General features: G+C 37.1%; 1 protein-coding gene across 2 annotated transcripts in view; it reads right to left on the reverse strand.

Moving 5' to 3' along the window:
* Agbl1 (AGBL carboxypeptidase 1) overlaps positions 1–26,857 on the reverse strand; it is a 705,341-nt gene that overhangs the window by 469,177 nt on the left and 209,307 nt on the right. For both annotated transcript variants that reach the window (XM_071607355.1, XM_027922002.2), the window contains exon 16: positions 10,220–10,400. In XM_071607355.1, coding sequence (XP_071463456.1) covers positions 10,220–10,400 — 181 coding nt within the window. The remainder of the gene's footprint in view (positions 1–10,219; positions 10,401–26,857) is intronic.

Raw genomic sequence — 26,857 nt, forward strand, 5'->3', positions numbered from 1 at the left:
CAGGCATCATTTAGCACTATGCTAATGATTTAGCAGCAGGACCTTTAGAGTTCCCAGAGCAAATAATTTCCATTTTTATCTCCATGAACAAGTTCATCAGCAAGACTGAGTATGTCACATTTCTCTCTAGAACCAGGACCCTCAATTGTTCAGAGTCAATACTGTCCCTAAGGCTTATGTACAGAGATTTGGACAACTGCAGCAAAGACTATATTCTTTATGGGTCTATCTCTTTCCACCTGTCACAATTGTCCTGTTAATTCCCTCTAGACCATGATTTGGGAATTATTGACAAACATTTGCAAAGAAAGAATTTAAGGCAGAAAGCAGTTACATTTGCATTATTTTTTTTTAAATTTAAATGTGTCTTGCATTTTAAAAAGTTGTAATCAAAAGCTGAGTGAATGCAATATTCCTATAAGTGGTCTCAATTTTTTGTCCAGGAACATTTCTTCGAATTAAAAACAGACTAAGACTTCCATCCCCACAATTTTCTATTGAAGGCAGGAGGTAGATGGAAAAAATTATAGTTTCTCCAACTCCATCAGAATGACATACTTTCTCCATTCTTGAATACAATGAAAGTAAAGCAAAGAGAAAGAATACTCTTTACCCACCTCCCCCTCAGAGTCCAAAACAGAGACACAAAAACAGGGTAGAATTAGAATCCAGACAGACATTTTCATTCACTTTCATCTATTTGACATGTGCTTCATGTCCAACACTATTAATTTTTCCTTAAACACAAATTAAGCAAAAAAATTTCCATTCACTGATAACTCTGCTCTGTTCCAAATGGTACAAAGTAAGAAACATGATCTAAATAAAACAGTACATGATTACAAGTTTCAGCTCCTTTGTCCCAGGAAGAGCAGTTGAGTTCTTTGCTAAAGGAACAGAGGACCAGAACACATTAAGCTTTCAGAGTAGTCTTTGTGTAAAAAACAACTCTTAGAGGGATGCAGCAGCAGGAGCTTTGGATTGCCCTGGAATCTCTCTGAAAGACAGTGGAGCTGAACCTTCAAATGAGAGTGCTGCTCTCATGTCCTGTCATCAACGCTATCAGCATTATTTCTACAGAAAGTATGGACCCATTCGCTCATCTTCCCAGATGACAAAGAACATGCAGAATGCTCCCCTGTAAGTGCTTCAGCTTGTGATCATAGAGGGGGACACAGTTTTTTGCTGAGTTAGGAAAAAAAAAAGAGAGATAGGCACAGAGGCAGAGAGACACCTCCTGGGAGGCTTACCATCAGACAGCTTTCTCTCCTGCCTTTCCTGTGTACCTTCTTCTTTTCCTGGAAAGGAACATGGGTCTTCTGCCCTTGCTTTTGGGAACTGCAGAATTCATTTTCACAGGCACACATGAAATATGTGTTTCAGAAGCCAAATATGGACTAAAACCTATGAAAGAGGAAATTCCTCCCTCACAATATCCAAGAGTTCTAAGAGATTAAATCCTCCAGTTTGGAAGGATATATAGACCCCAAGCTTATTAAACCTTAGTCTACAGAAGACATGAAATCAGGCCCACTGATAAGTCTGTAGTAGTTATTTCAAGATGCAGATTGACAAGGGGAAGGAGGGAATGGAGATTGCTAAATAATTTTGATTCCCATAAGCTCAACAAAAATTATACCTTAAAAGGGTAGGACACAAATCTCCTCCAATTTAACTTGTATTAAAACATTATTGTAGTTGTAGTAACAATGCTTACATACTAATATTTAACTGAATATATAGCAAAATGACTACATATTCATTTCTAATAGATATTGCTCAAAACCCTTTCAAGTTCTTACCTTGGCCTAGAATGACCTTATCTGAGAATGAATTTCAGGAGATGTAAAATAAAGTGGATGCATTAGAATTAGACTAACAGATGCTAGGCACTTTTTACTTCTCATATTATGCTGGAAACATTTACAGGACATTTACTGGAGGGTCCTAGAAGCTTTCACACAGTAAAGCTGTATAGCCTAGTGGAAAGATCACAAGCTTTGCAACCAGACAAATTCAAGTTTAATTCCTGACTCTGAAGTGTATTATATATGCAATATTGTTTTCAGTGTTTTTGTGTGTGTAATTTTTTTTTTTTGCAAAATGGGAGTAAAATATTTTACCTTTTCAGATAGCTGTAGTAATTAGAAGACATGAATATAAAACGTTAAAGTTATGTTTATCCTATTAGATTGACAAAAAAAAATCAAAAGGTAGATGAAGTGCAGTGCTTACAAGGACTTGGGCATCATCATCATCCAGTAGTAGGAATGAAAATTTGTAAATTTTCTAATGACAGAAATCAGGCAATAATGTCTCAAATACAAAATATGCTTAACATTTGATTCAGCTGACTATATTTGAAGATTTATCTCAAGGAAATGTGCAGAGAAATTCACTAATTATATAGCAATAATATTCCTCTGCCTATTGTTTAAATTAATTATGACTCATCAATACTATCAAATTGCTATTTTAAAAACTGCTATCATGTGTATTCTTTGAAATGGGAAGATGTTAGTTCATTAATTATGCCATAATGTTTTATCTTTTGAAAACCATTATAGGTATGGGTAAATAATGATATGTGAAGAAATAGCTGATATAACTGAAGCTGTCGATGTATAAATGGTTAAAGAATCTTCTCCAACCTGCTAACTGTGTTTTTCTCTAAGATTCAGGAAATGTCTCCATGTTACAAAATTTTAGAAGAACTGTGCAATTAAAATAGGTTGTCAACTGAATAGTGTCCCTTGGAATTATGCAATGTAGTAATCCTGAATTTGAGTACTTTTAAATGATTTTCTTTTTTTCTCTATATATTGAATTTTCTAAAGTAAGGATATATCTTTTTTTCTGCTGGAAACAATAAAGCCATCTTGTTTCATGAAAACAAAGTCACATGTTCACAGTGCTAAGCCCGCTGCTAGTGCGTGTCATGTCTGTCGGCACTTGGTAAACAGATATCTTGAGCTTATTTTCACCTGTTGTCAAAATCAGCAAGTCACCGTGCTCAGACTCCCTTTCCAGTTGCCTTCCTAGTCAGTTCTGCCAATAAGAGGCACTAGGGAAAGATAGGAAGGGAGGAGGAGGGAGAAAAGAACACCCTTTCTGTTTCCCGTTCACAGTTAATGTGGCTGGAACAGCTGCAGGCAAATGGTTCTTGGAACCCTTGTTTTGTAAGAAACAACACTGCTGTGTGCCCTCAAAGATACTAGCAGCAGGCGTCACCAAACCATCCCCCTGCCATTTGCATACAGGCCACTGACTTCTTCATCCTCCAGGTTGTGACCCTCACCCACTGAAGCCCCAGGCAGGTCAGGCCCCCTTCTCAGAGCTTCAAACACCAGACTCCTAGAATCAGCCTCTCAAGAGCCTCACTTATGGTAACTCGACCTCTTCCCTTTGTTTCCTCCATCCTTATAGGGTGTAGCTACCTCTGCAGTTCTTAATTTCTTGGTTACATTAACATCCCCTTTTTGAACTCTCAGACTTCTACCACCTGTATGAACCCATTTCTGTGTTAACTCTCATCTTTTGAAACACCTAGTATCCTGAATATATCATTTTTTATCATTAGGAAATAATAAAGCCTTTTACAATCTTTTAATGTGCCAATTTTGCTGAGCACAACTCTCAGAACATATTAACCATTGTACTTATTATTCAATGTTCCCTTAGGAATTTCACTAAGTATCACTGCCACTTTTCCCCTTCACCAATCTTGGGCATAGACAATTCTTTAAATCTCAATAGTGTAGCTGAAACAAGGCTGAAAGGCTTATTAACACTTAACTGAAGAGTAAATGATGTAACAAAAGATAGATATTCAAAGAAAATTTAAAGCTGATTATCAGTATAGCTGTTCTCACCCTCAAGTGGCCAGTTAAGGAACAGTCTCTTCTGGCCTCTTCCACATGACACATGTCATCTTTCCTCTAGAATATATGGTGACCCTCTGATGGACCAGAGTCCTTTTGATTTAAATTTTAGGAGAAGCCACTTTCCCTTAAAGATCTTTTTTTTTTTTTTCGTCTTTTTTGTTCCCTGCTCGGGTTGACTAACAATGGGAGTAACCAACCTACTCAATGACAACCCAGTGTTCCTACCCACAGAGGAGTGCTCATGGGCAACGGCGCCATGCATCATAGTACAATAGCAAATAGGGTTGCCATCATGATCTATAGCTCCAGCATTGTATTTCCTGGGTCACTTACATGTTCCCATCCAGATGAGGAAAGAGAGCAAACAAGAACTGAGGTTGAATTTCTCACCAGCTCAGAGAGTGTGTTCCATTTTTACTTTGTTCAAACGAAAGGAAAATGATATACATATTAGTCAGTCCTGTGTTTATTTAAATGCAACTGATCTGTGAAATCCAAAAGTCTAAGAACCCCCATTGCATGTTATTATATTGAGGAGACTTTAAATACATTAAAAATAGAACTGATGTCAAAATGGGAAGAAAGAGACATGGCCCAGCTTAGAGGTGAAGTGCACCAACAGGGTAATCTAAGCCCTCTATGATCCTGAAGAGTTGAGCGAAAATACACTACAGAATGTTCAACAGAGGAGCATCCCCATAGCAATAAATGTTCAAATTCAGCTGGGTGCTGTTTACAATAAAAAACTGGTAATAACAGCAAAGTGTGTATTCTCTAACAGAGAGCCAGTAGGAGCAGATAGAGAGTTGAGGGCCAAGCCAAGCTGGGAATTTAATTTCCAAGAATGGGACCTGGGATGAACCAATTCATTCGTACTGGGACAAAATGGCAGGAAACCAGAAACACTGTGCCTTGTCTTTATCTGAGAACCCTGGATACATTGGTCTTTGACAAAAAGTCTAATTTCAGAGTCTTTCTGCTGATGGGGCTGAGATTATATTTGTATATTTATCTAAGTGTTATCGCTTAGTTATTAGGTATCCCCCAAAAGCTCACATGGGGGACAATGCAAGAAGCCTTAGAGGTGAAGTGATTGGGTATGAGAGCCTTAACCCAATCAGTAAATTAATCACCTGATAGGGATTAACTCAGTGGTAACTGAAGGCAAGTAGGGTGTGGCTAGAGGTGGGTCACGGGGACATGAGTTTGGGGTATGTATTTGGTGAGCTTAGCTTAGTTTCTCTCTGCTTTCTGACCATCGTATGAGCCACTTTCCTCCACCACACTCTTTCATTCTGATGTTGTGCCTCACCCTGAGCCCAGAGGAATGGAGCTAGCTGTCTGTGGACTGAAACCTCTGAAACCATGAGCCCCCCAGTAAACTTTCCCTCTACTAAAATTGCTCTTGTCAGGTCTTTTGTTACAGCAGTGAAAAAGCTAACTAAATCACCATGGTGGTTGGGAACAGCTGATAGACTAAAATAAACAAGTGCTTAGGAGCTAGATAGACTGGGTTCGAACACCAGCTCTGTCACGCAATAGTAACATAACTTTGGGTATGTATGTGAGTGCCCACTCATGTGTGTGTGTATTTCAATTTTCTAGACAGTTTCTCATGATATGTCTGCCTTGAATTAATCCTGTGGACTTGGCTACTCATTTTATCTCTCTGGTTTGTTTCTTATCATTTTAAAGATTAGGACTAAATAATATACAGGAACCCTCTCAGCTAGAATGTTTTAAAGATTATTATATTCTAATTTTCTTAACTCTTTAGAGCAAAGAAAATTAGGATAAACATGAGCTCTAGTCCTGGCTCTATAAGCCCAAATGTTTAAACTGAACCCAAGACTCAATCCCTGTGTAACCAAGTTTTCTTATCTAGAAGCTGCATTGAAGACCCACATATACTGGGTTGTAATGTCAATTAAATATGACAATACATGTACAATAATTAGGTATTTCTTGGACCCCAGAAGATGCTGAGTATATATATTTTTAGATAAAGCCTGTGAGTTCTCTCCTTGTAGAAAGATAAAACCTTAACAACTCACAGTGTAGTAAAGGGCTGTTGGCACTTTAAGTGGCCCCAAATTGCTAAGATGGTCTAGATTTTTTCACCCGACTTTTATAGCTTGATTTGTTTCCTCTAGTGCATTCAGCTCTTACTTCTTAGCACCTTGGTGCATTTACTTATAGTACTCTTTTGCTCTTTATTTTTGTTTCATCTGTTTCACAGTGGTTTGGGAGAAGATAATCAAGTTTGCAGAATATACTCTAAGAATGAGCATGCTCTGATTCTCCTGTGAATAAAATGTTAGGCTGTGTGTTGACTTCATAAAAATTATCTTGCTGCAATCACCCAATAACCAAAAATTTAAAAACAGGAATCATACTCAATTTCTTCCTTTCCTTCACCCTGCTCCCACTTACACATTATGTCTACTTTTTATGCAGCTTAAAAATCTCCTCCCCACTCCTCACTTCCTACTCTAATCAAGCCACCAATATAATTTCTGTTCTTACATGATTTGTTGGCTCCATGTTCTATTTTACTCTACCTTGGGAATAATCATAAGAGTCAGAGAGCCACTGCATTGGTTCTCCTGACTTACACAGAATTTAGCCCAATTCAATACAAACCATTAGGCCAGCAAGAGAGTAAATCATTTCTTTTGGAACTTAACATAACCATCTATCTTTTTATTTTGTTTTTCTGTTCAGACATGTGTTGCTAAGAGATCCTTGGCTTCGCAAGACCCACTATATTTTCTTTTTTACAAGAAAATCCTGGCTTTGTCTCGCTGACCGCTGTTATCAAAACCTCCCAGCCTTCCTCAGAGGCTCTATCACCATCACCACAAAAGGAAACAAGTCTATTTTTACGTGTTCTTGCAAGCTCCATGGAGGCCCATGATTACTTGTAAAACAAAAGTACAAGCTAGTAGATTAATTGCCAAGTTCACGTGTAGATTCTCAAATATTTGTTCAAAGGTTGTCTCTTTGCTGGTCGGGTGACACACAGGGCAGTTCTGCCATCTTTAAGAAGCCCATTCATACATGTCCACATAAAAATCAGTAAGTTGAGAAAAATATCCAATAAACAATTTTTAGGTGAACTGCATCAAGCTTGGAGAGGACTTTACATGGAGAAATTCAGATGTGTACAAGAGGAATTTGATTTTTTTTTTTCCACGGTGTGGTCCAAATGATTATCTAAAATGGGTGAAGCTCACAGGCAAAGATCAGAACATAGTAAAATCGCAAATCAACCTTATTATGCACAATGGACTGTCAACCACTGATAGTTAAGTGGAAGTTACATAAACCATGTTAGGCATGTTCAAAATAGGTCACAGGAGCTGAGACGTTTAAGCCCTTTTATTGTAAGACATCATGCATCCATGGCAGTCTCAAGTCTTCTGATAATGATGTGCTGTGCTACGACCTGTAGATTTTCCTACCAGTGGAATAAGGCTGTGATTTCCAAGTCCCTTTTAGCCAGAAATGTGTGCATAATCCAAAGATGTATAAAGTGCCTTGAGTTCCATGATGAAAGATGCTATATAAATGAAAAGGGTAATTTGAGTCATAATAAATAATAGTAATGATGATGAATGCTAGTGTCATTGAAAAGAAGCTGGCCTGCCATTTGGAAGCACAAAGCAACCAGCTGTGAGCTGGAAATAATGTGAGTTCCAGCCAAGAAGATATTCAGAGACCAAGACCACATTAACTTTAAGCCCAAGGCTTGGAGCAAGCTCTTGATTTGGAGGTGTGAGCATCTGAAATGGCAGAAACTTCAATACTAAAGCTCTGAGTTTGAATATTGCCTTGGGCTTAAGAGACCATTTTCCAGAAAGGTCAACAGAGAGCACATTATCTTCCTTTTCCCTCAGAGGAGAAAACTGAGTAGGTCAAGGAAAGAGCCAGATTTCTGAATTGAAGTTCCAACTCCAGGTCCAGGGCTCTTTCCATTCTTTTCTGGACCCCTGGCAATTCAATGGAAGGGGAGACTTCAGCAAACAGCAAACGGATGAGAAATCATCAAAACAATATCATGTCCTAAAGATGCATTGCTTAGCTGTTCACCCACCGAGACTGACAAAGCTCATTAGTAAAACCCTTGGCTGATCAGGCAGGAAAGAACCATTCATTGATGTCCCAGAGCTGTTCTCCAGAGTTAAAGGAACACAGCAGGAGCCAGTGTGTTGTGTGTGACCATGAGAGAACCCTACTGAAGGCCCACATCCAGCGTGAGGTCCTAGAAGTCTAATTACTGCCAGAGGCCCAAATGGTGCTCCTTGGTGAATGGCTGATGTTCCTTGGAGACAGATTGATGCATCTTGGTCTTTCAGTCCTTAAACATGCTTGAATGCCAAGCAGTAACTATAGAGAAAGAGGAGAGACCCTGCTCTCTGGACCATGGCCCTGCCTTCAAACAGTCTCTACGCATGCACGCAAACATGCACATGTGCACATGCGCACACACACAATTAACATCTGGGAACTGCTAAGCTAGAAGGACCATGTCTGTTAGAAACAGGTGTGAACCTCACTTCCCCTTCTTCTTTCCTTCTTTCTTTTCTTTTATTCACTCCTTCCTTCCCCACCACTTTCTTTTTTCCTTTCTCCTATTTCTTTTGCCTACTATAAATTTTCTAGTCTGTAGTTTTGATTTGTCTGCCTTTGGCATGATTTAACATATTTCATCATTTGGAATTTATGCTGTTCCTCTTATATTTCATCATCTTTGTATTTTTGACCTTTTAAAATGGCTTATCTTCATTTTGTGCTTATCCTTTGGAATTAGTCTATTCTAAAGTGTTTAACATCAAATTTTCTTACTTAAAGAAATTAACCACATTAAACAGGGATGAGAGGTGGGAGGGAAAGGGAGAGAGAAGGGAAATTGCATGAAAATGGAAGGAGACCCTCAGGGTTATACAAAAGTACATACAAGAGGAAGTGAGGGGAAAGGGAAAAATAATACAAGGGGGAGAAATGAATGACAGTAGAGGGGGTAGAGAGAGAAGAGGGGAGGCGAGGGGTGGGGAGGGGAGGGGGGATAGTAGAGGATAGGAAAGGCAGCAGAACACAACAGACACTAGTATGGCAATATGTAAATCAATGGATGTGTAACTGATGTAATTCTGCAATCTGTATATGGGGTAAAAATGGGAGTTCATAACCCACTTGAATCAATGTGTGAAATATGATATATCAAGAAATTTGTAATGTTTTGAACAACCAACAATAAAAAATTTAAAAAATTTAAAAAAAAGAAATTAACCATTTAATCTTTTTAAAATGATTCTTGTGAAAATCATTTTATCTCTTTGAAGGTTTTGCTTTCTTTTTACTATTTGTATATAATTCTTATTTCTTCACTTTCAGCACTTTAGTATTTCTGTTTTCTAAGTTTATCTTGTTCCTACTTTACTACTAGCATTTTAAATTATAAGTACATTTTCCTTTGTAGCTTCTGAAATTATTTATTCTTTCAATATTTCCTATTTATCTTGTATTTTTGTTTTTCCATAGAATTTAATATCCATTTTTATAATGAAGAACCATTTATTGCCACATAAAGGGGCCTGATTCTTTGTTCACAGAATTTGAGATGAATGCTTGTGAATGTTGTCCCTGCTCACTGGTCATGTGACCTTGGGGACCTCAGCTGGACCTTAGCTCACAAACTGTGAGAGTGCCGACCCTGCCTCAGACCTCATCAACAAGCAATCAGCTTTCCCATTATTCCAAAGACATGTAGAGGCTGGGTAGGTGGAAGAGAGACTCTAATCTTCTCTTTTGCAACCAACATTCCATTAAGCAAAAGTGACACTCTTATTTTAGTTGTATTTAGAACCCAATAATTCCTATATTTGGTCTTTTAATGCTATCCCGTAATTCTTGGATGTTCTGCTCATGGTTTCTTATCATCTTAAAATTGAAAATAAAGGTTTCTTTGCATTAAACATTAATAAGAAAATATCAGCATTGGTCTTCTCTGTGAAGAAATCACAGATAAGCCCTAAATTTGTTATTAACTCACCGTGGGACTTGGATAAGTCAACTTTGATTACCCTGGACACCACAGTCCTCCATTCTAAAAGAAGAGTGTTGGACTAGATTATTTCCTCTGGTATTAACTACCTATGGTTCTATTCAAAGAAAGCATGAAACCAACATAAAATGTGTATGGGGAATACACTGTTATTTGTATAGATAACAGAAGCTCAGGAAAGAGACTTCCTTCTTTCCAGAGTACCAACGTACTTCTTGGGTAGGATAATAATGTGTTCCTATCATAACACAAATGTGTTATGACATACTTGCCATTGATGACACCATCAGGATTGAGCATAGGGATGATTTTGAAAATGAAGTTTTCCCTCAAAAGCCTTGCCACAGGGTCACTGCTGACCAGGAACTCCAAGGTCCCCTTCATCACCCAGCTGGCATTGCTCTCTCCTGGGTGGACTCGAGCAGTGATCACCTGATAGGGACGATGTCCTGCCAAAAAGGAGATACAAGAAAATTAAACCTAAATAAGCTTTTCATTTCCATCAAGATAATCTCCCAAGGGCTAGAATTACTCCTTATGGGCATGAAGGTTGATCATTTCTAGGATATATCTGATCTACATTTATCTATTTTTCATTTGTCTCCATGGTGTCCAAGACTCAAGAGAATATGAAGTTAAAGCTCAGGGGTGCTATCAAAAGCATAAGCACTTAGTGGTATGAAAAGAAGCCAAAAGCAGATTTTAAACCAATTAACTCTCCAGAGTCCATTAGCATGATTCAGGATGTCACAAATCTGAGATTGAATCTTATCTTCATCACTTACCAGCTGTGAGATTTTAAGCAAATTACTTAATTTCTCTGAGGCTATTTCCTCATCTGTAAAATGGGGACAATAATAATGGCCTCATGTGGTTGTTAGAAAAACAAAAAGATGTAAATATAAAGTGCTTAGTTTATTATCAGTCATCATCCGGCATTTGTTAGCGTCTTCCCTCCTTAATTATAAAGTCTGTGTAAAGGATGATGCCTCTCATTCCCTAGCTGAATTAGAAGTCAAATACAGAAGTGGTGTGTTGGGAACTCTGTGACTCTGAGATACTGAACTCAATCATTCAGAGATTTGCAAATTCAAACTTGGAGGTTATAATGCTTTCTTCACTTTGCAAAGGGAGTCAGGAAAATACTCTGCCCACTCATAGGGAATGAATTGATTTGAATAGACTTTATGAAGGATGCATTCATACTGGAAGGATCAGCTCATCTTTCTGATTTAGTTGACAGTAGACAACTGAAGCATCATAGCATTGAGATGTAGTCTGAAGCCATGTTTGGGCTTAAGTGAAAAAGGTATTTGGATTGACTAGTGATGTCTGTCCTGCCTCAGGGAAAGCAGGCCAGAAGAAGAGCATAATATCAGGAATTAACCACATATACTATAACCCCTTATCCAATTCTGTGGGTTTTTTTTTTCTCCTTTCCTTACCTAACTCCTGATTGCCCCTAAACTCACTCTAATAAAAATTACCAAGCATTTGACAAGTATAAAAATCATAACCAAGAACAACCTGAAAGTTAATAAACTACCATTTCTTTTCCTATGGTTTAAATCATTTTGAGTTGAATTGGTCTTTTCGACTCTTCAACAATAGATGTTTGAGGGTACAAAATGTTCTCAAATGTGTTCAAAGACAAAACCAGCTAACTCTTCAGAAGGAAGTTAAAGAACAGATAAAAAACAAAGAAATGAATTTAAATTACTGAATTACACTAATATTGTCACCAACTAAGACCAAAAAAGACAATCTGCTCTTCCATATTTCCGTCAACACCCACGCTGAGGTCTAGATTTACGGGGTGTACTTCAGTGCATCTTTACTGACTACAGTGAAAACAGTTTGCTTTACCTCCTTGTAGGTCATCTATATGTTAGAGACAATATTCAGTTATGTTTTTCCTTAAGCAGGTGTCTTGAACATATTCCAGGAACTGCAGGAGGCAATGGGTAAAAAAAAAAGTTGAATAAATTATGGTCCTTATTCTCTAAGAGGCCATACCATTTGTCAGCAGTGACAAATATGCAACAAAATAATGACAAGCCAGCTAACGGAGGCATACATAAAGCACCCAAAATAGATCTAAATGAGAAAGGTAGGGACGTTTCCAGAGATGTGATGATATTTGGACTGGGGCTTGCAGAATAAGTATCATCTTTCCAGATAAGGAAGGTGAAAAGGATCTTCTAAGCAGAGAAAAAGACTCAGGCAAAAAAACCTAGATGGGGGAAGGACATTGCAGTCGAAAAGGAAGAGGATCATGTGTGGCTGACGTAAAGGGCTAAAGGTCATGGAACAGGAATTTGGAAAAGTCGGCTGCTGTCAAACTGGCAACATCCCTCCTTATATATTTTGTTTACAGATTGGGATTTTCCTGGGGGTCAGACATCCTCAACAATGGAGTCAGTACGTCACTAGTGTCCTGTGACCACTAATGGAGCTTATTACAAAATCATTCATGAAGAGTGGAGGTGCAAATGCTTGCTTATGATAATATACACAGCACAAACTGCCTGTCGCCTGCCCACCAGCCTTTATCCCCTTTTTCATAACTCCCAGATCTCTGACTTTGCAAGGACAGGAATTTTCCCAGATTGAAATACTCAGTTTCACAGCTCCTCTGGTAGGTAGGCAGAGCCAGCAACACGGCTGTGGACTAAGAGATATAAATGGTAGCAGGGGGTGAATCTTTCTGGAAAGTAATGAAAAAAATGGTTTCACCAGACAAATGCCTACTTGTTTTTTTGGTGTTTTTTTTTTTTTTGTTTTGTTTTTTTTTTTGTCTTTTACTTTTCTTCTTCTTCCTGCCTTTCTCATAAATATAATGTTTCCTGGTGAGGAAGCCAGCTTAAGAATCAAAGTCATATGCTAAGCATGGTGAGCATAAGGGAAGAAAGAACCAGTGTTCTTAATAAGTTCCTTAAGCATCTACACATACCTTCACTGGCTTCTTCAATATATCTGAATGTCTGAGAACAATAAAACACTGTTTTGCTAGCCCATTGCAATCACGGTTCTGTTACATCCTGTCAAACTCTAATCTAACATATGAATATAAGATCAAGTTTAAAATCATCCCAATGATAATACTACCTTTAACAGAAAACATTCAGATGTGCTTTCTGGATTGGAAATAAAATAGTGAAAAAGTGATTTGTAATAAGAATAATATTTGACATGTAGGTTCTAGAAAAGAACAGTTGAGAACCACTACTTCAAGAAATAGGAATTGATGGTGGATTTTTATGAGAAAGACATGCCAAAGACTGTGCTTCAGAAAAAATAAATGTGATATTATTACAGATAGAACATTGGCCTAAAATCAGTCAGAGTTTGGCATAGTGAATTAAGGAACAATTTTTAGAGCCGCATTTCCAGGATTCAAATTCCAGCTTTACCATCTTTTCTTCTACCTGAGATTAGTTAAGTAAGTTTCTGAAGAAATTCAGCATTGAATTTTATCTTCAGCTGTCCATGTTGCTATAACAAAACACCATAGACTATATTGTCTATAAACAACAGAAATTTGCAGGTGTTTTTTTAAACAGTCCTGGAGCCTGCTAAATCCATCATGAAGGTGCCAACAGACTTGGTGTCTGGTGAAAGACCACTTCCAGCTTCCTATACGGCAGTGTCCTCACACGGCAAAAGGAATAAAGGAGGTCTCCAGGATTTATTTTATAAGGGCACTAAATCCCATTCATGATGGCTCCAACCCCCATGACCTACTCACCTCCCTAAAATGCAAATATTCCCATTACTAGGAGTTTAGAACTTGAACATATGAAGTTTGAGAGGATACAAATATTCAGCCCATAGCAGATTTGGTGTTCTTCATGCAAGACTAACAATTCATACCTGAAACTTTATAAATAAGCATGTTGGGTAGTTATGACTAAGCATGTTGGGTAGGGAAGATACAAAATTAGTTAACTGAGCACAACTGAAATTAACTAAAGGTCCCCTTTCCTGCTGAGTCATTTGCTCACAGTCATTTCTACTCCTTCCAAAGAAAACTGTATTGGCATTCAATAACATGCTTGTTTAGAAATAAGGAGGATTGATGATTTTGCACCCAATCAGTAGTCTATTTTCAGTTCTATAATTCCATACCACTCTCTTTGTGCTTTTTGAAATATATTCACTTGAAACATATTGCATAACAATACTAATTGCTCCTGGCCTAGTAAGAAGAAATTTTTAAAAAATTAACTTAAGCTCTTGTAAATTTGTGATATCAACTGAACGTTCTCATTGTCTAGGCCAGTTGGCTTCCATTGCTTGATATACCCAACACAAAGCAGTGCATTAGTCAGTAAGCCAAATGCAAGCTCTCACAGAGAGACATCAACAATGAGTTTCTTCCCTTTTGGGGAGCCACATTGATAATATGCTAAACTGTAATACACCACAAAACCTAGCAAGCTGTTTTAGCATCCTGAAGAAACAAGTGAGGGAAACTGTGACTTCTAACAAAGACATAAGCAGCATTTCAGCCAGTTCTAGTTGGTTTTCCTCTCTTTCCCTCTGTGATTTAAGATAATTCTGCAGTCATATTGGTGAGTTAAACTTATGGGATTATTCAGTTGTAGCAGCAAATGGTACTCCAGAGAACCTCTAATAGATAACATCTGTAAATAGTATGCAACACATGTACCATGTTTTTTTTTTTTTTTCCCCTTGTAATTAACAATTTCAGTCTTAGTAACCCATTTCTGCTTAAGGTTGGGCAAAAAGTACCAGTACTTACATTTATATTTTTTTTCTATGCAATTCATAAAATCTGTTCCAGAAACCACCAAAATCTATGAGGGAGCCATGATTGGTATATATTCTAGTTATTAAAGTTACATATTGAATTTAAGCCAGTGGTAATGATATCTGAAAAGAGAAATTAGGAATGAGTAGGAAATTGAAAATGCTTAAGAGATATCAAGCTATAGGCCAATTAAAAGTTGAGTAAAAACTGAAGATATATGTGATAATATTGGGTACATGTGTACCCAACTGTATGACCATCCTTTCATTTATTCCTTCTTTCTTTCAACAATATATATTAAACTCCTACTGGAGCTCCTCAGGGTAGGGCATATTTCAAGAAAAATAATGATTTTTCTCCCTGAGGGTGTGAATAATTGTCTGGTGGGAAATACAGTCACACAAATAATTACCATCCATGTGATCACAGACATTTGTCAAGATGTTTTCAAAGCACAGTGGAAAACTCATATGACATTATTTATAATAACGCACACAACTGGAAATGACTTAAATGTTATGTTAGTCAGCTTTGCGTCACTGTGACCAAAATACCTAACCAGAACAACTTAGAGGAGGAAAACTTTATTCTCTGAGCTCATGGTTTCAGAGGTTCAGTCCATGGTCAGACAACTTTGAGCTTACGATCACACAGAGCATCACGGTAGAAGGGCATGTTGGAGGAAGGCTGTTCAGCTTATGAAGGAACGAAAAGCAAAGGAGGAAGGAGCAAGGGAGACAAGATATAATCCCCAAACCCACCCCGGAGACCTAATTCCTCCAGCCACACATCATGTGCCTATAGTTACCACCCAGTAAACCAATTCAAATTAGGTTAGAACTCTTATAATCTTATCATTTCACCACTGACTATTTCTGCATTAACATAGGAGCTTTGTGGGGGGCACCCTGTATCTTAATCATAGCATGTATGTATGCAAAGGAAGATAGTTAACAAATTGATATATAAAACAGAATATTATTCAGCCATTAAAAATAATACAAACCACTGGGCATGGTGGCACTTACCTATAATCCCAGCAGCTGGGGAGACTGAGGCAGGAGGATCACAAATTTAAAGTTAGGTTCAGCAACTTAGTAAGGCCCTAAGCAGTTTAGCAAGACGCTGTCTCAAACTAAAAAATAAAAAGGGATGGGGATAAGGCACAGTGGTTAAGCACCCCAGGTTCAATCCCTGGTACAAAAAAAAAAAAATACATACCTATTTTTCTGTTGACACAGGAAGATATGTGTGACAAATCAGTGAGTGAAAAAAAAATTGGAAAGAGAAGTGCATTACAGAAAAATCCTGTTTGTGTATAGTTAGAACATTCAATCACAGGTAACTAACTATACATAGGGATGCATCTGTGAGTGGAGATCATTAGGGCAATTTTTATTTTTCCCTAGAGATTGAACCTATTTGTGCTGTACCTCTGAGCTATATTTTTATTTTTTTAAGACAGGGTCTCACTAAGTTGCTTAGGGCCTTGCTAAGTTGCTGAGTCTGGCCTCAATTTTGCAATCCTCCTGTCTGTGCCTCCTGAGTCACTGGGATTACAGGTGCACACCACCACTCCCAGGCATCAGGGAAATTTTTATGCTTTCTTTATCTCACTGTGGAATGTTTGTGTCTTCAGAAAATAATAATCACTTACCAATTTTTATAAAGATAAAATATTTTCAAATAATATGATACCTCTGAAGAAGAGTAAAAGAATGAATTTTCACATAGGATTCTATGTTTGATCTAGTTCATCAAATTTACACAATAGCTTCCAGGGGAATAAAAGAATGGAAATAGTAATAGAAAAAACCTGAATAGATCACATTTGCAAACTATCAAGGTGCTAAGGCACATAACCTTGAGGAAGAGCAGAGCGAAACTACAAAGCCAGGTTTGCAGCTGCTTCTGCAAGCCTTTGTAACACATGCTGGAGTTAGAGACAATCTTGCAAGCTATGGAAGCACCGAAGCACCGTGGAAAAGCATCATGCAGAAGTGTGATTAGACGGGACTTCTCATGGAACTGAAGAGTCAGAGAGTGGGATTCAAAAGAAAAAAAAATCGTGAGGGGAGCAGATGGTGCCTTCCAGGTGAAGTCAGCTAGCATGAAGCTCAGCAAGCCTGGAAGAGAGTGTACCAAGGCAATCTGACTGAAGGACAATGGGGCGAGCATGGAGAGGAGAAAACAAGATTGGGAAGGAGATTCTGAGTGCTATCTTTTAGATCTGAAGTGCCCCCAAGCCCATGTGTTAAAACCTTGGTCTCCAGCAATGCCATTGGGATGAGTACAACCTGTAGGAGGCGGGGTCTTGTGGGGAAGTTAGATCACCAGGGGTGTGCCCTGCCCTGGAAGGAGACATCTGAATCTCACCCCCTGCCCCTCTCTCTCTGCTTCCCAGATGCTGTGAGATGAGCAGCTGCCTCTGCCTCACCACCAGTCCAAAGCAATGGACCAACCAACCATGCACTGAAACCTCCGAAACTATGAGCCAAAATAAATGTTTCTTCTTCATAAATTGAAATCCTCTGAAGTATTTTTTCACAGTGACGGGAAGACTAACACTGAGAAAACACACTATTTTAAAAGAGATGTGGTAGGAAAATGTTTACACGTGATAGTATATAATTATAATAGTGTGCCCACCAAAGGTGGCAAATAATGCTCTGTTTATTTTCTTTTTTTCCTGGTGCTAGAGATTGAACCCACAGGAGCTTTACCACTGTGCTATGTCCCCAAGCCTTTTTATTTTTTTAGACAGAATCTCACTAAGTTCCTAAGTTCTGGGACTGCCCTCAACTTGTGATCCTCTGCATCAGCCTCCCAAGTCACTGGGACTATGGGTGTCTACTACTGTGCCCACCTCACACTATGTACATCTTATTCACTGTGTGTTTATCACTTATCAGTATGTCTTGGAACACTTTCCATAACAACATAAAAAGATTTTTCCCTTCTTTTTAAATATTATTGGGGTATACTTTTAAAATTTTTATAATTCTATGTCACAATTCAATGAATTTTGACACATAGATACAATGCTGTAAAACTACATAACCCCATTTGACCAATTATCCCACTCCTCAGTTTACCCAAAGGACTTAAAATCATCATACTACAGTGATGCAGCCACATCAATGTTTATAGCAGCTCAGTTCACAGTAGCTTAACCATGGAACCAATCTAGGTGCCCTTTCTACAAGTAAATGGATAAAGAAAATGTGGCATATATACACAATGGAATATTATTCAGCCTTGAGGAAGAATGAAGTTATGGATTTGCAGGTAACTGAATGGAGCTGGAGAATATTGTGCTTAGTGAAATAAGCCAATCCCAAACAACCAAAGGCCAAATGTTTTCTCTGACAAACAGATGCTAATTCACAATAAGTGGGTGATAGCTAGGGAAGAACAGAGGTACTTTGGATTAGACAAAGGGGAGTGAAGGGAGGGGAGGGGGTATGGAGGTAGGAAAGATAGTAGAATGAATCAGACATTATTACCCTATGTGCATATATGATTACATGACCTGTGTAACTCTATGTCATGTACAACCAAAAGAATGAGAGGTTATACTCCCTTTATGTACGATGTGTCAAAATGCATTCTATTATCATGTGAAACTAATTAGAACAACAACAACAAATACAGTACCACATGACCATGATATAAAGCATCTTTATCATCCCCAAATTTTTCTCCTTCCCCTTTGCAGAAAATCTCCTCCCCTCACCTCACCTCAACTCTAGCCTCTAGATCTGCTATTGTCACTCTAGTGTGGTCTTGTCTGGAATTTTAATGTAATTAAATCATATGGCACATAACATTTATTTCTAGCTTCTTTAACTTAATCCTTTTGAGGATTACCCATGTTGTTCCTTTTCAACAATGTGCTGTATTCCAGTGTACCCCATAGCAGTCATAGGCATTTTTTTCCTTTTCTCTGTCAATAAGCATTTGAGTTTATTCAGTTTAGGGCTATCATAAAGTGGTTATAATCATTTGTGTATTAGTCTTTCTCTTGGGTGACCACCTAGGAGTGGAACTGCTGGATGTTATGGTAGATTGATATCATGGTATGTTATTATAAGTTGCTGCCAAATTATTTACCAAAGAATCTTCCACTCTGCCTGCCCACCAGCAGCATTTGAAAGTTTCAACTGATGCACATGTAGACTGACCCATGATATGGTTAAGAAAGGCACCCAACAAGGAATAAGTAGGATCTAATTTTCAATTGCTTTTCCCTGGAGATTAATAATAAGGGGGATATTTTCTGTGCTTTTTGGCCACTTGCATATTTTCATTTGTGAAGTATTCCTTCAAATCTTTTGTCCATTTTTAAACCAGCTTGCTTTTCCTTAATTTTGAGTTTTAAAAAATTATCAACTTTGAAGGGTTCTTTATATTTTCCAAATACAATTCCTTGACAGATATATATGTAGAACAGTCTTCTCCAAGTCTTTAGCTTACCTTTTTATTTTATTATGTGTTTGGAAGCATGAAAGTTTTCAATTTTGATAAAATAGAATTTGTCTACTTTTTTTCTTGTTTTCTTCTATAGTTTGGGTATTTTTACGCCCATTTAAAAAAATCTTTGCCTAACTCAATAACAATGATTTCTTCTGCAAGATTTATAGTCTAATTTAAAACTAAGTTTATGTACATTAGGTCTTACAAATTTTCGATTATGGTATGATGCAAGGGTTGAAATTCAAGTTTCCCCCTCATTTTGTCCTTTAGGATATTATATGCAATCAATCTTCGACAACTAACAAAGGTTTCATTTTCTTTTGTTAAAGCATTGATTTTTCTTGGTTCTCAGATAAAAAAGATAATCTTACTCCCAGAGTATATTTGCTGATGTAAAGAGTCATTTTGGGTTGTTACAACTAAGGAGATAGGATGCTACTGTCATTTACTGAGAAGAGGCCCATGATGCTGACAAACCTTCTGCAATGCATAGGACATCTCCCACAGAAATGATACCCTGGTTGCAAACATCAAAGTGGTGAGAGTGAAAAATTCCGGCTTCTTACACTGGTTAGTCCCTCTGGTACAATAATGAATAGGAGTGGTGATAGTGACAATCCTTCTCTTGTCCCTGATTTAGAATGAACACTATCAACATTTCAGCATTAGGCCTTTTGAAAGTACCCTTCATCAGATTAAGGAAGTTTCCTTCTATGACTGCTTCCTAACAGGATTTTAGTTCTGGAGATTGAACCCAGGACCTCACTCATGACAAGACATCCCTCTATCATGGAGCACACCCCCAGCCCCTTCCTAAGATACTTAAATCTTAAATTATGTCAGATTGCTTCAAGTGACTTCTTTCAACGTCTATGGAGTATGGAGTTTTCTCCTTTTTCTGTTAATGCAGTGAGTTACATTGATTTCTTTATTTGTAATTCCTTTACAGAAATTTTTGGATGTACACAAACATATTTATCACTCAGCTACAATTATCAGTTCACAGTCATCTTATTTTTCATTTATGCTCCCACCTACTCACCACCTTTCACAAAATTACTTAAAAACATATCTCAGACATCATTTTGTTTCAACATTGCCTGATTTTTTTTGAAGTTATAACAACATTAGTCTCTCAGAATAAAATCAATTGGATTATGATATTCTATTTTTTATGTAATTCCAGATTTTGTTTTTTCTTTAGGTTACTTGCATCTATGTCTCATGAGAGAAATAGTCCTAAAATTTTTCTTTTTGACCATATTCTTGTCAGACTTAGATATCAAGGTTAGGATAAGCTGGAAAGCATTATCTCTTTTTTTTCTTTTCTGTGAGAGATTTTTAAAAATTGGACTATATCTTCCTTAGATACATAACAAAACTCTGACTAAGCCATCTGGGGCTAGGATTTTTGTCAGCTGGCTTTAATAGTACCCCAATTTATATAATAATAATCCAAAGTATTTAAAAGTGCATTCAAATTATGTATTAATTAAATTCAACTATTTAGATTTTTCTATCTCATCTTTTGTTAGTTTGGTAATTAAAAAGCATTTTGTTCTATATTTTCAAATTTGCTGGCATAAAGTTGTCTTCAAGCCCCTCTTATTACACTTAAGAGTCTCCAGTAATATCCTTTATTTTTATTTCTGACATGAATTTTTTTAATCAGCCTCAAAAATATCAGTTCACTTTTATTCATTTCTAAGAACCAATGCTTCTTTCTTGATTTTCTTTATTTTACAAGTGTTTGATCTCCCATTAACTTCCGTTCCTAATTTTAATTTGTCCTTCCTTGCATTTTTTTTTTGGAGGGGGATATTATTGCTGTCCCTGTACAAAACACCTAAGGTGGAATTTAGAGCATTGGTCCAGCCTATGATGAAATTTTACAGATGCTATCCACAGGGTAAAAAAATTATCAAGAATATTGTTGGGTGCAATATTCCACCAATTGGGTCAAGTCAGCTAGTCGTGCTGTTGCTAATTTATATAACTTTTTAAATAACTTATAATAATAAATTAAAATAATTCAAAAAATAATATATAAATGTATGATTATATATAAAAATGTATAATTTTATTATATATATATTATATATATATATATATATATATATATATATATATATATATATATATATAATATATATATATACACATACATACACACACCCTGGGGATTGAACCAGGATCACTTGACCCTTATTTCTACATTATTATTGACATTATGTCTGCTTGTTCTATGAATTATTGAGTCATATAAATGGAAAATCTCCAAGGATGATGGTGAATTTGTCTACTTCTTTCTGAATTGTTGTTAATTTATTTATTTTAAGGCTGTGTGATTAATTGCATACAGGATTAGCATTCTTATATTTCCTGATTAACTAAATTTTTATCATTATATCTCTTCTTCAATTAAGGCATTTGCCTTAAGATCTCCTTTGTCTGTATTAACATAGCTGGTCTCTTTTACGTTGTTAGTTACAATGTGTATCTTTTTTTCAACTCTTGATTTTCAAATTTTTCAACAGGTATTTGTCTCTCAAAGCCCCATATAGTTGGATATTGTATTTTATCCAGTTTGACATTATTTTATTGTCTTTCAACTGGAGCATTTAGTCAATTTATATTTGTTGTAATTGATGACATATGTGGGTTTAATGCTATCATTTTATTATTTGCTCTCTGTTTGTCCTACATGTTATGTGATTGATTTTCTTTCTTTTTATTATTTCATTTGGATTGATTAGAGAGATTTTTTTTACCCCAAAATGTTCCTTTGTCTCCTTTATTAGCATAGTAGTTATACATATTTTTATTCTTCTTTAGTTGGTTATTTTAGAAATTACAAGATCATCTTTGGCTTATCATAGTATAATATAATCTACTGCATTATAACTTATACTATATACCTTAAAATCCATAAGACATTTACATTTATTTTGTTATAAAATCAATATTAATTTAGATTAAAGCACATATTTTTCCTTTAATTACTCTTCTCTCCTAACTACCTCTACAAAACTCCCTCAAGTTTCATTTTCCTTCTGTCTGAAAAATCACTATTTCTGCCACATGATTCTTTTTGCAATGAATATTCTTACTTTTTGTTTATCTGAAAATGAGCTCATTTTTTCTTGTTTTGAAAAATATTTTTGCAAGACATAAAATCATATCTCTTCTGCTAAAGAACTCTCTACTTTCCAATTCTCTCCATGTTCCTTCCTTTGGTATCCTGCAAAAATTTGTTTTCAACAGCCCTTAAAGTACACAGAACTTTCTCTTTTATTTTACTAAAATAAGCATATGTATTGGCTTTTTCTGGGGTGTGTGTGTGTGTGTGTGTGTGTTTCCTCCATATTTTTTATGTGTTATTATAGTTACTGTGGGTATGTGTTTTACATGTTTTCCAAGAGAAGAAAAGTTTCATTGGAATTTCCAAATTCTTGCACTTTCTTACACTTTAGTATTTTCTGTTAATTCTCTTGAAATTTCCAAGGAGACAATCCTAACAAGTACAAATAATGAGATATTTCTTTCTCTTCAAAGGTTACATTGCTTATTCCTGATAAAGATCTAATTTCTTGGACTGTCTCCAATACTGCAAAATAAAAACTCTTTTAGATCCATGCAATGTTACAACTGGTGGATATCTGACACATTAGCAAATGACGCTGGCTAGCTCTGCTGAAACATGTGGGGTCACATGTGAACATACTTATGACAGTTGTATAGCACCTTGCTGCACAATGGGACTTTGCACCTACATTATTCTTTCAGTACTTCAGTAAGTCTGTGAAGTAGGACAGACAGGTATTATCATTCTCTTCTTGTTTATAAGGCTCAAAAGGAGAGAAAGCATGGGCTAAACATAGGTGTTCTGAATCCCAATTCAATGTTTTTTTCATTTTGTCATGTATAATTCCGTGTGTGTATATTGAAGAGGAAGGCTGAAATGAATCCTGTTGGAACAAAACATGATATATTGAGGTGAAAAAAAGCATCACACAGATTATGAATCGGCAGATGGGTTTGAGGTCTGGCTCTACCTCTTACTAGTTGAATGGATTTGAAAAAATTAAAATCTTATGAAATTTCAGATCCTTTAAGCACCAAATTCCATGATTATCAGTGTCATTGTGAAATATGGTAGATAAAAATTAAAATGTTTACCAACTGTTTCAGTACTGCTTGATTCCATTATATTCTTCTGTATTCTTGTAATAGAACTGCAAATGGGGAGTAATTACAGTAGAAGAAAAGAGAAAGTGTAGGTAACCACTACTAATAATCAACTTAGATGAGATGGGGCACATTCAGTGAGGTCTGGCTGTAGACCTCATGATGACCTTTAGAACAATCAAGTGTGCCATGCGTCTGTCACTGTTTCTCACCTCTGGGACGAGATTCCTTCCCAAGTGAGCAGGGTCTGTCTGCTCATTTCCCTCTTCAGAATTTCTCAAGTTATGATTATTCTGACCCATAAACCTTGAGAATACTAAGTAGAGTAGTTTGGAATCTCCAAACTGGGAGCCTTGGTGGTTGATTCCAATGCTGAGTTATATTAAGTTCACATCAAATGGCTGATCTTCATTGAGAGACAAGTGGCCCAGAACCTGTTTCTCCCAGAACTTTGTGCTCTTCCTCCCAAATCCTGAAGAGTGACCTGAACTACCACAGGAGGACAGGGAGCCTGAGAAGCTCTGAATTCTCCTGCGAGGAGTTTTCTTCATTTCCACCAAATAGACATGGGGGAGCATGCAGTGACAGAGAAGGGGAAAAGAGGTTCTCATGGCCCGCTGACCTCCCTGGGGATTCCTGAGGGCCACAATGAAAAGGCCAAGGAGGCAAAGGCTGGCCATAGGCCCCTTTGTAATTGATGAGCTGTGACAACTGACAGAGGGATCCTGGCCATCCTATTGAAGGCCGACAGTCTTTTCCATAACTCTTTCAAATTTTTCACCAATTACAAGTAATACACACAGAAAAGAAGAAAAATTTAAGGTAAAGTGTTTCCTACTAATATTCAGGACCCTCTCTAATATTTTCTCTCAAAATATGACCCCCATTCTTCTTTAGTTCATGCCTATGATCTCTTCCTCACCATTTGGTCCACCCACACAGCAGCAGTCCAAGTAATCTAAAAACAAACATAAAAACACAAATCTGACTGCATTGCCTTCCACACAACCAACTACAGTGAAGTCTACACTCATTAGAGTGTCCTCACTGAAAATCCCCACTGTCTAGTCCCAGTCCATCTATCTAGCCTTAGCTCCTGTCACTCCAGATATTCTTTAATCTGCTTTTTGTTGTACCCAGAGCACACCATGTGCTTTACCTGTCATTCACACTTGCCTGCCTGGCAAACTTTTACTGCCCTTCACTCTTGAGCATTTCTTGACTCTTCCAGGCAGGGACAGCAGCTCCCTTCTCCTAGGTCCCATGCCACATCCATGCATCTGTACAGAACTCACTATGTGGGCTTGCAATCCATTTTCACATTTGGTCTCTTTTACTACCTTGCATCTTACTTCTCTTTTCCAGAAGCTGAGCATACTGGCATCATTCAGAGAATGGCTGCCAAGTAGATGACCATACTTACCCATAATTAGCTACTGTAACTCATGTCTTCATGCCCAGTTATGTCACAACATCTATGCTCATATTTGCATTTCACCATTCAAAGCTTTTTGAGCTTTCATGTTGCACCAGAGCTATGATGGGAACTAGAACTATAAAGATCAAATTCCCACAAAAAGTTTACTTTCAGTGGCAAACGCAAAGAGTAACTTCATGGAGGTGCTATAAAGAAAAATAAGGCAGAGAGAGGCAATGGAACATGACCAGAGAGGGTGGATATCACTTTAGAAAAGAGGGCTGAGAAGTTGACATCTAAGCAGAGATCTTTCTGTACTGGGAAAGTCAGTTGGTTCACGATATAGAATATATTTAAATGGGGCTGGAATCAAGTACTTGAGGAAGATGGAGCATTTACAAGGGTCATGATCCAGTTGGCACTTTTGCTCCATTTCAGATAGATTTCCATATCACAGCCAAAGTAATGTCTTAAAAAAAGTCAAGATAGGGCAACCAGTTAGGTTCCTAATACAGGTCAGTAACACATTGTCCAGTGCATCAGATGTTAAAGCTATTCCATGGAAGATATATCACTTTAAAGCAATTGCCCTGAATAGTGATCACTGATCAAAATCTTGTACTTTTTATGACCTGGGAAAAGTGTCCGTAGCAGATTATTCAATACATATTGGATATCCTCTGTGTTCCAAAGACCACACCAAACACCACAGATAATAAGAAGTGTAATCGAGTCCCTGTCCTCAAAGAATTCCCAGTTTTCCCAGGGGAATTCTATAGGTATTTATGGGAATTTTTTTTAATAGGGCTGTTTAAAATCACCTAGTACAGTGTTTCCCAAACTGCAATGTGCATGTACATCCTCTGGAGAGCTCGTTAAAATGCAGATTCTGTTCCAGCAAGTCTTGGGTAAAAGCTTAGACTATGTTTCTACCAAGCTCCCAGATGGTGCCAAAAGAGCTGACAAGAGGGATCACGATTTTGAGTAGCAAGGCTTTCCCTATTCAGTGGAGGTACAGTGCAAGGCACTCAGGTAGTTTTTTCTAGTAGCCACATTTTCAAAAAAAAAAAAAAAGAAAGAAAGAAATCAGTTTTGGTAACACATTTGATTTATGAAATGTAATAGACCTAAAATATTACTATTTCAATATTTAGTCAATATGAAAAATGATTAATGAGATACTTTACACATTTTATACTAAGACATTAGAAGTGTGGTATGTAAATTACACTTGCAGCACATCTCAATTTGTACAGACCAGTTTTAATTGTTAAATAACTTTATGTGGCTCATGGCTAACTACATTGAACACCGAGAACTAGGCCCTCTATCAGGCCTATAACAGAAACTCTTTACCACACTTTATAGTAACTTTATTATACAACAATGGAATATAGTTGAGACATGAGAAAAAAAAATGAATATAAGAATAAGGCTTTTCCCTCCAAACAAAACATTCTGTTCTACTGCCTTATTTCTCATGAAACAATCCAATTTCCAAATACTAGAAACTCACATTTCTTTGCAAAGGGTAATTTTGCCTTCTTATTTTGTAGCCTTCTGTCTGAACTATAAGAAAGTGGGCTCACATAATGTGTATAAATGAAAAGAAAATCAGCAAATCTATTCCTGGGCAATTTTCAGATAACCAAGAGGAAGTGGTGTAATCGTGGCTGAGATAACAGTTTTAGACTCTGCATAAATATGAGAAAATTCATCTGCATTTCCTCATCTGCATCAAACTGTACAGATTTTTTGGAGATTGTGTTATATTATATTATGCTGGAAATAAAAAATAATACATCTGTGCTATAATGATACATAATATACACAGCATAATAATATAGTATTTGGATTGGGTTTGAGAAATTTACTACACACAGAAACAACAGTCACTTGGGAGAAGTGTATAATCACATCAGGAAAATTGCAGACAGATGCTGTGCACCCACCCCCATCAATGAATCAGCTGATCTCGGTTAGGGATGCATGCAACTATGCCTTAGACCTGCTGGCTCACTTGTATCCCACGATACTGGCTCCTCTGCCCC

Source organism: Marmota flaviventris, chromosome 2 (assembly GCF_047511675.1).
Source record: "Marmota flaviventris isolate mMarFla1 chromosome 2, mMarFla1.hap1, whole genome shotgun sequence".
NCBI lineage: Eukaryota > Metazoa > Chordata > Mammalia > Rodentia > Sciuridae > Marmota > Marmota flaviventris.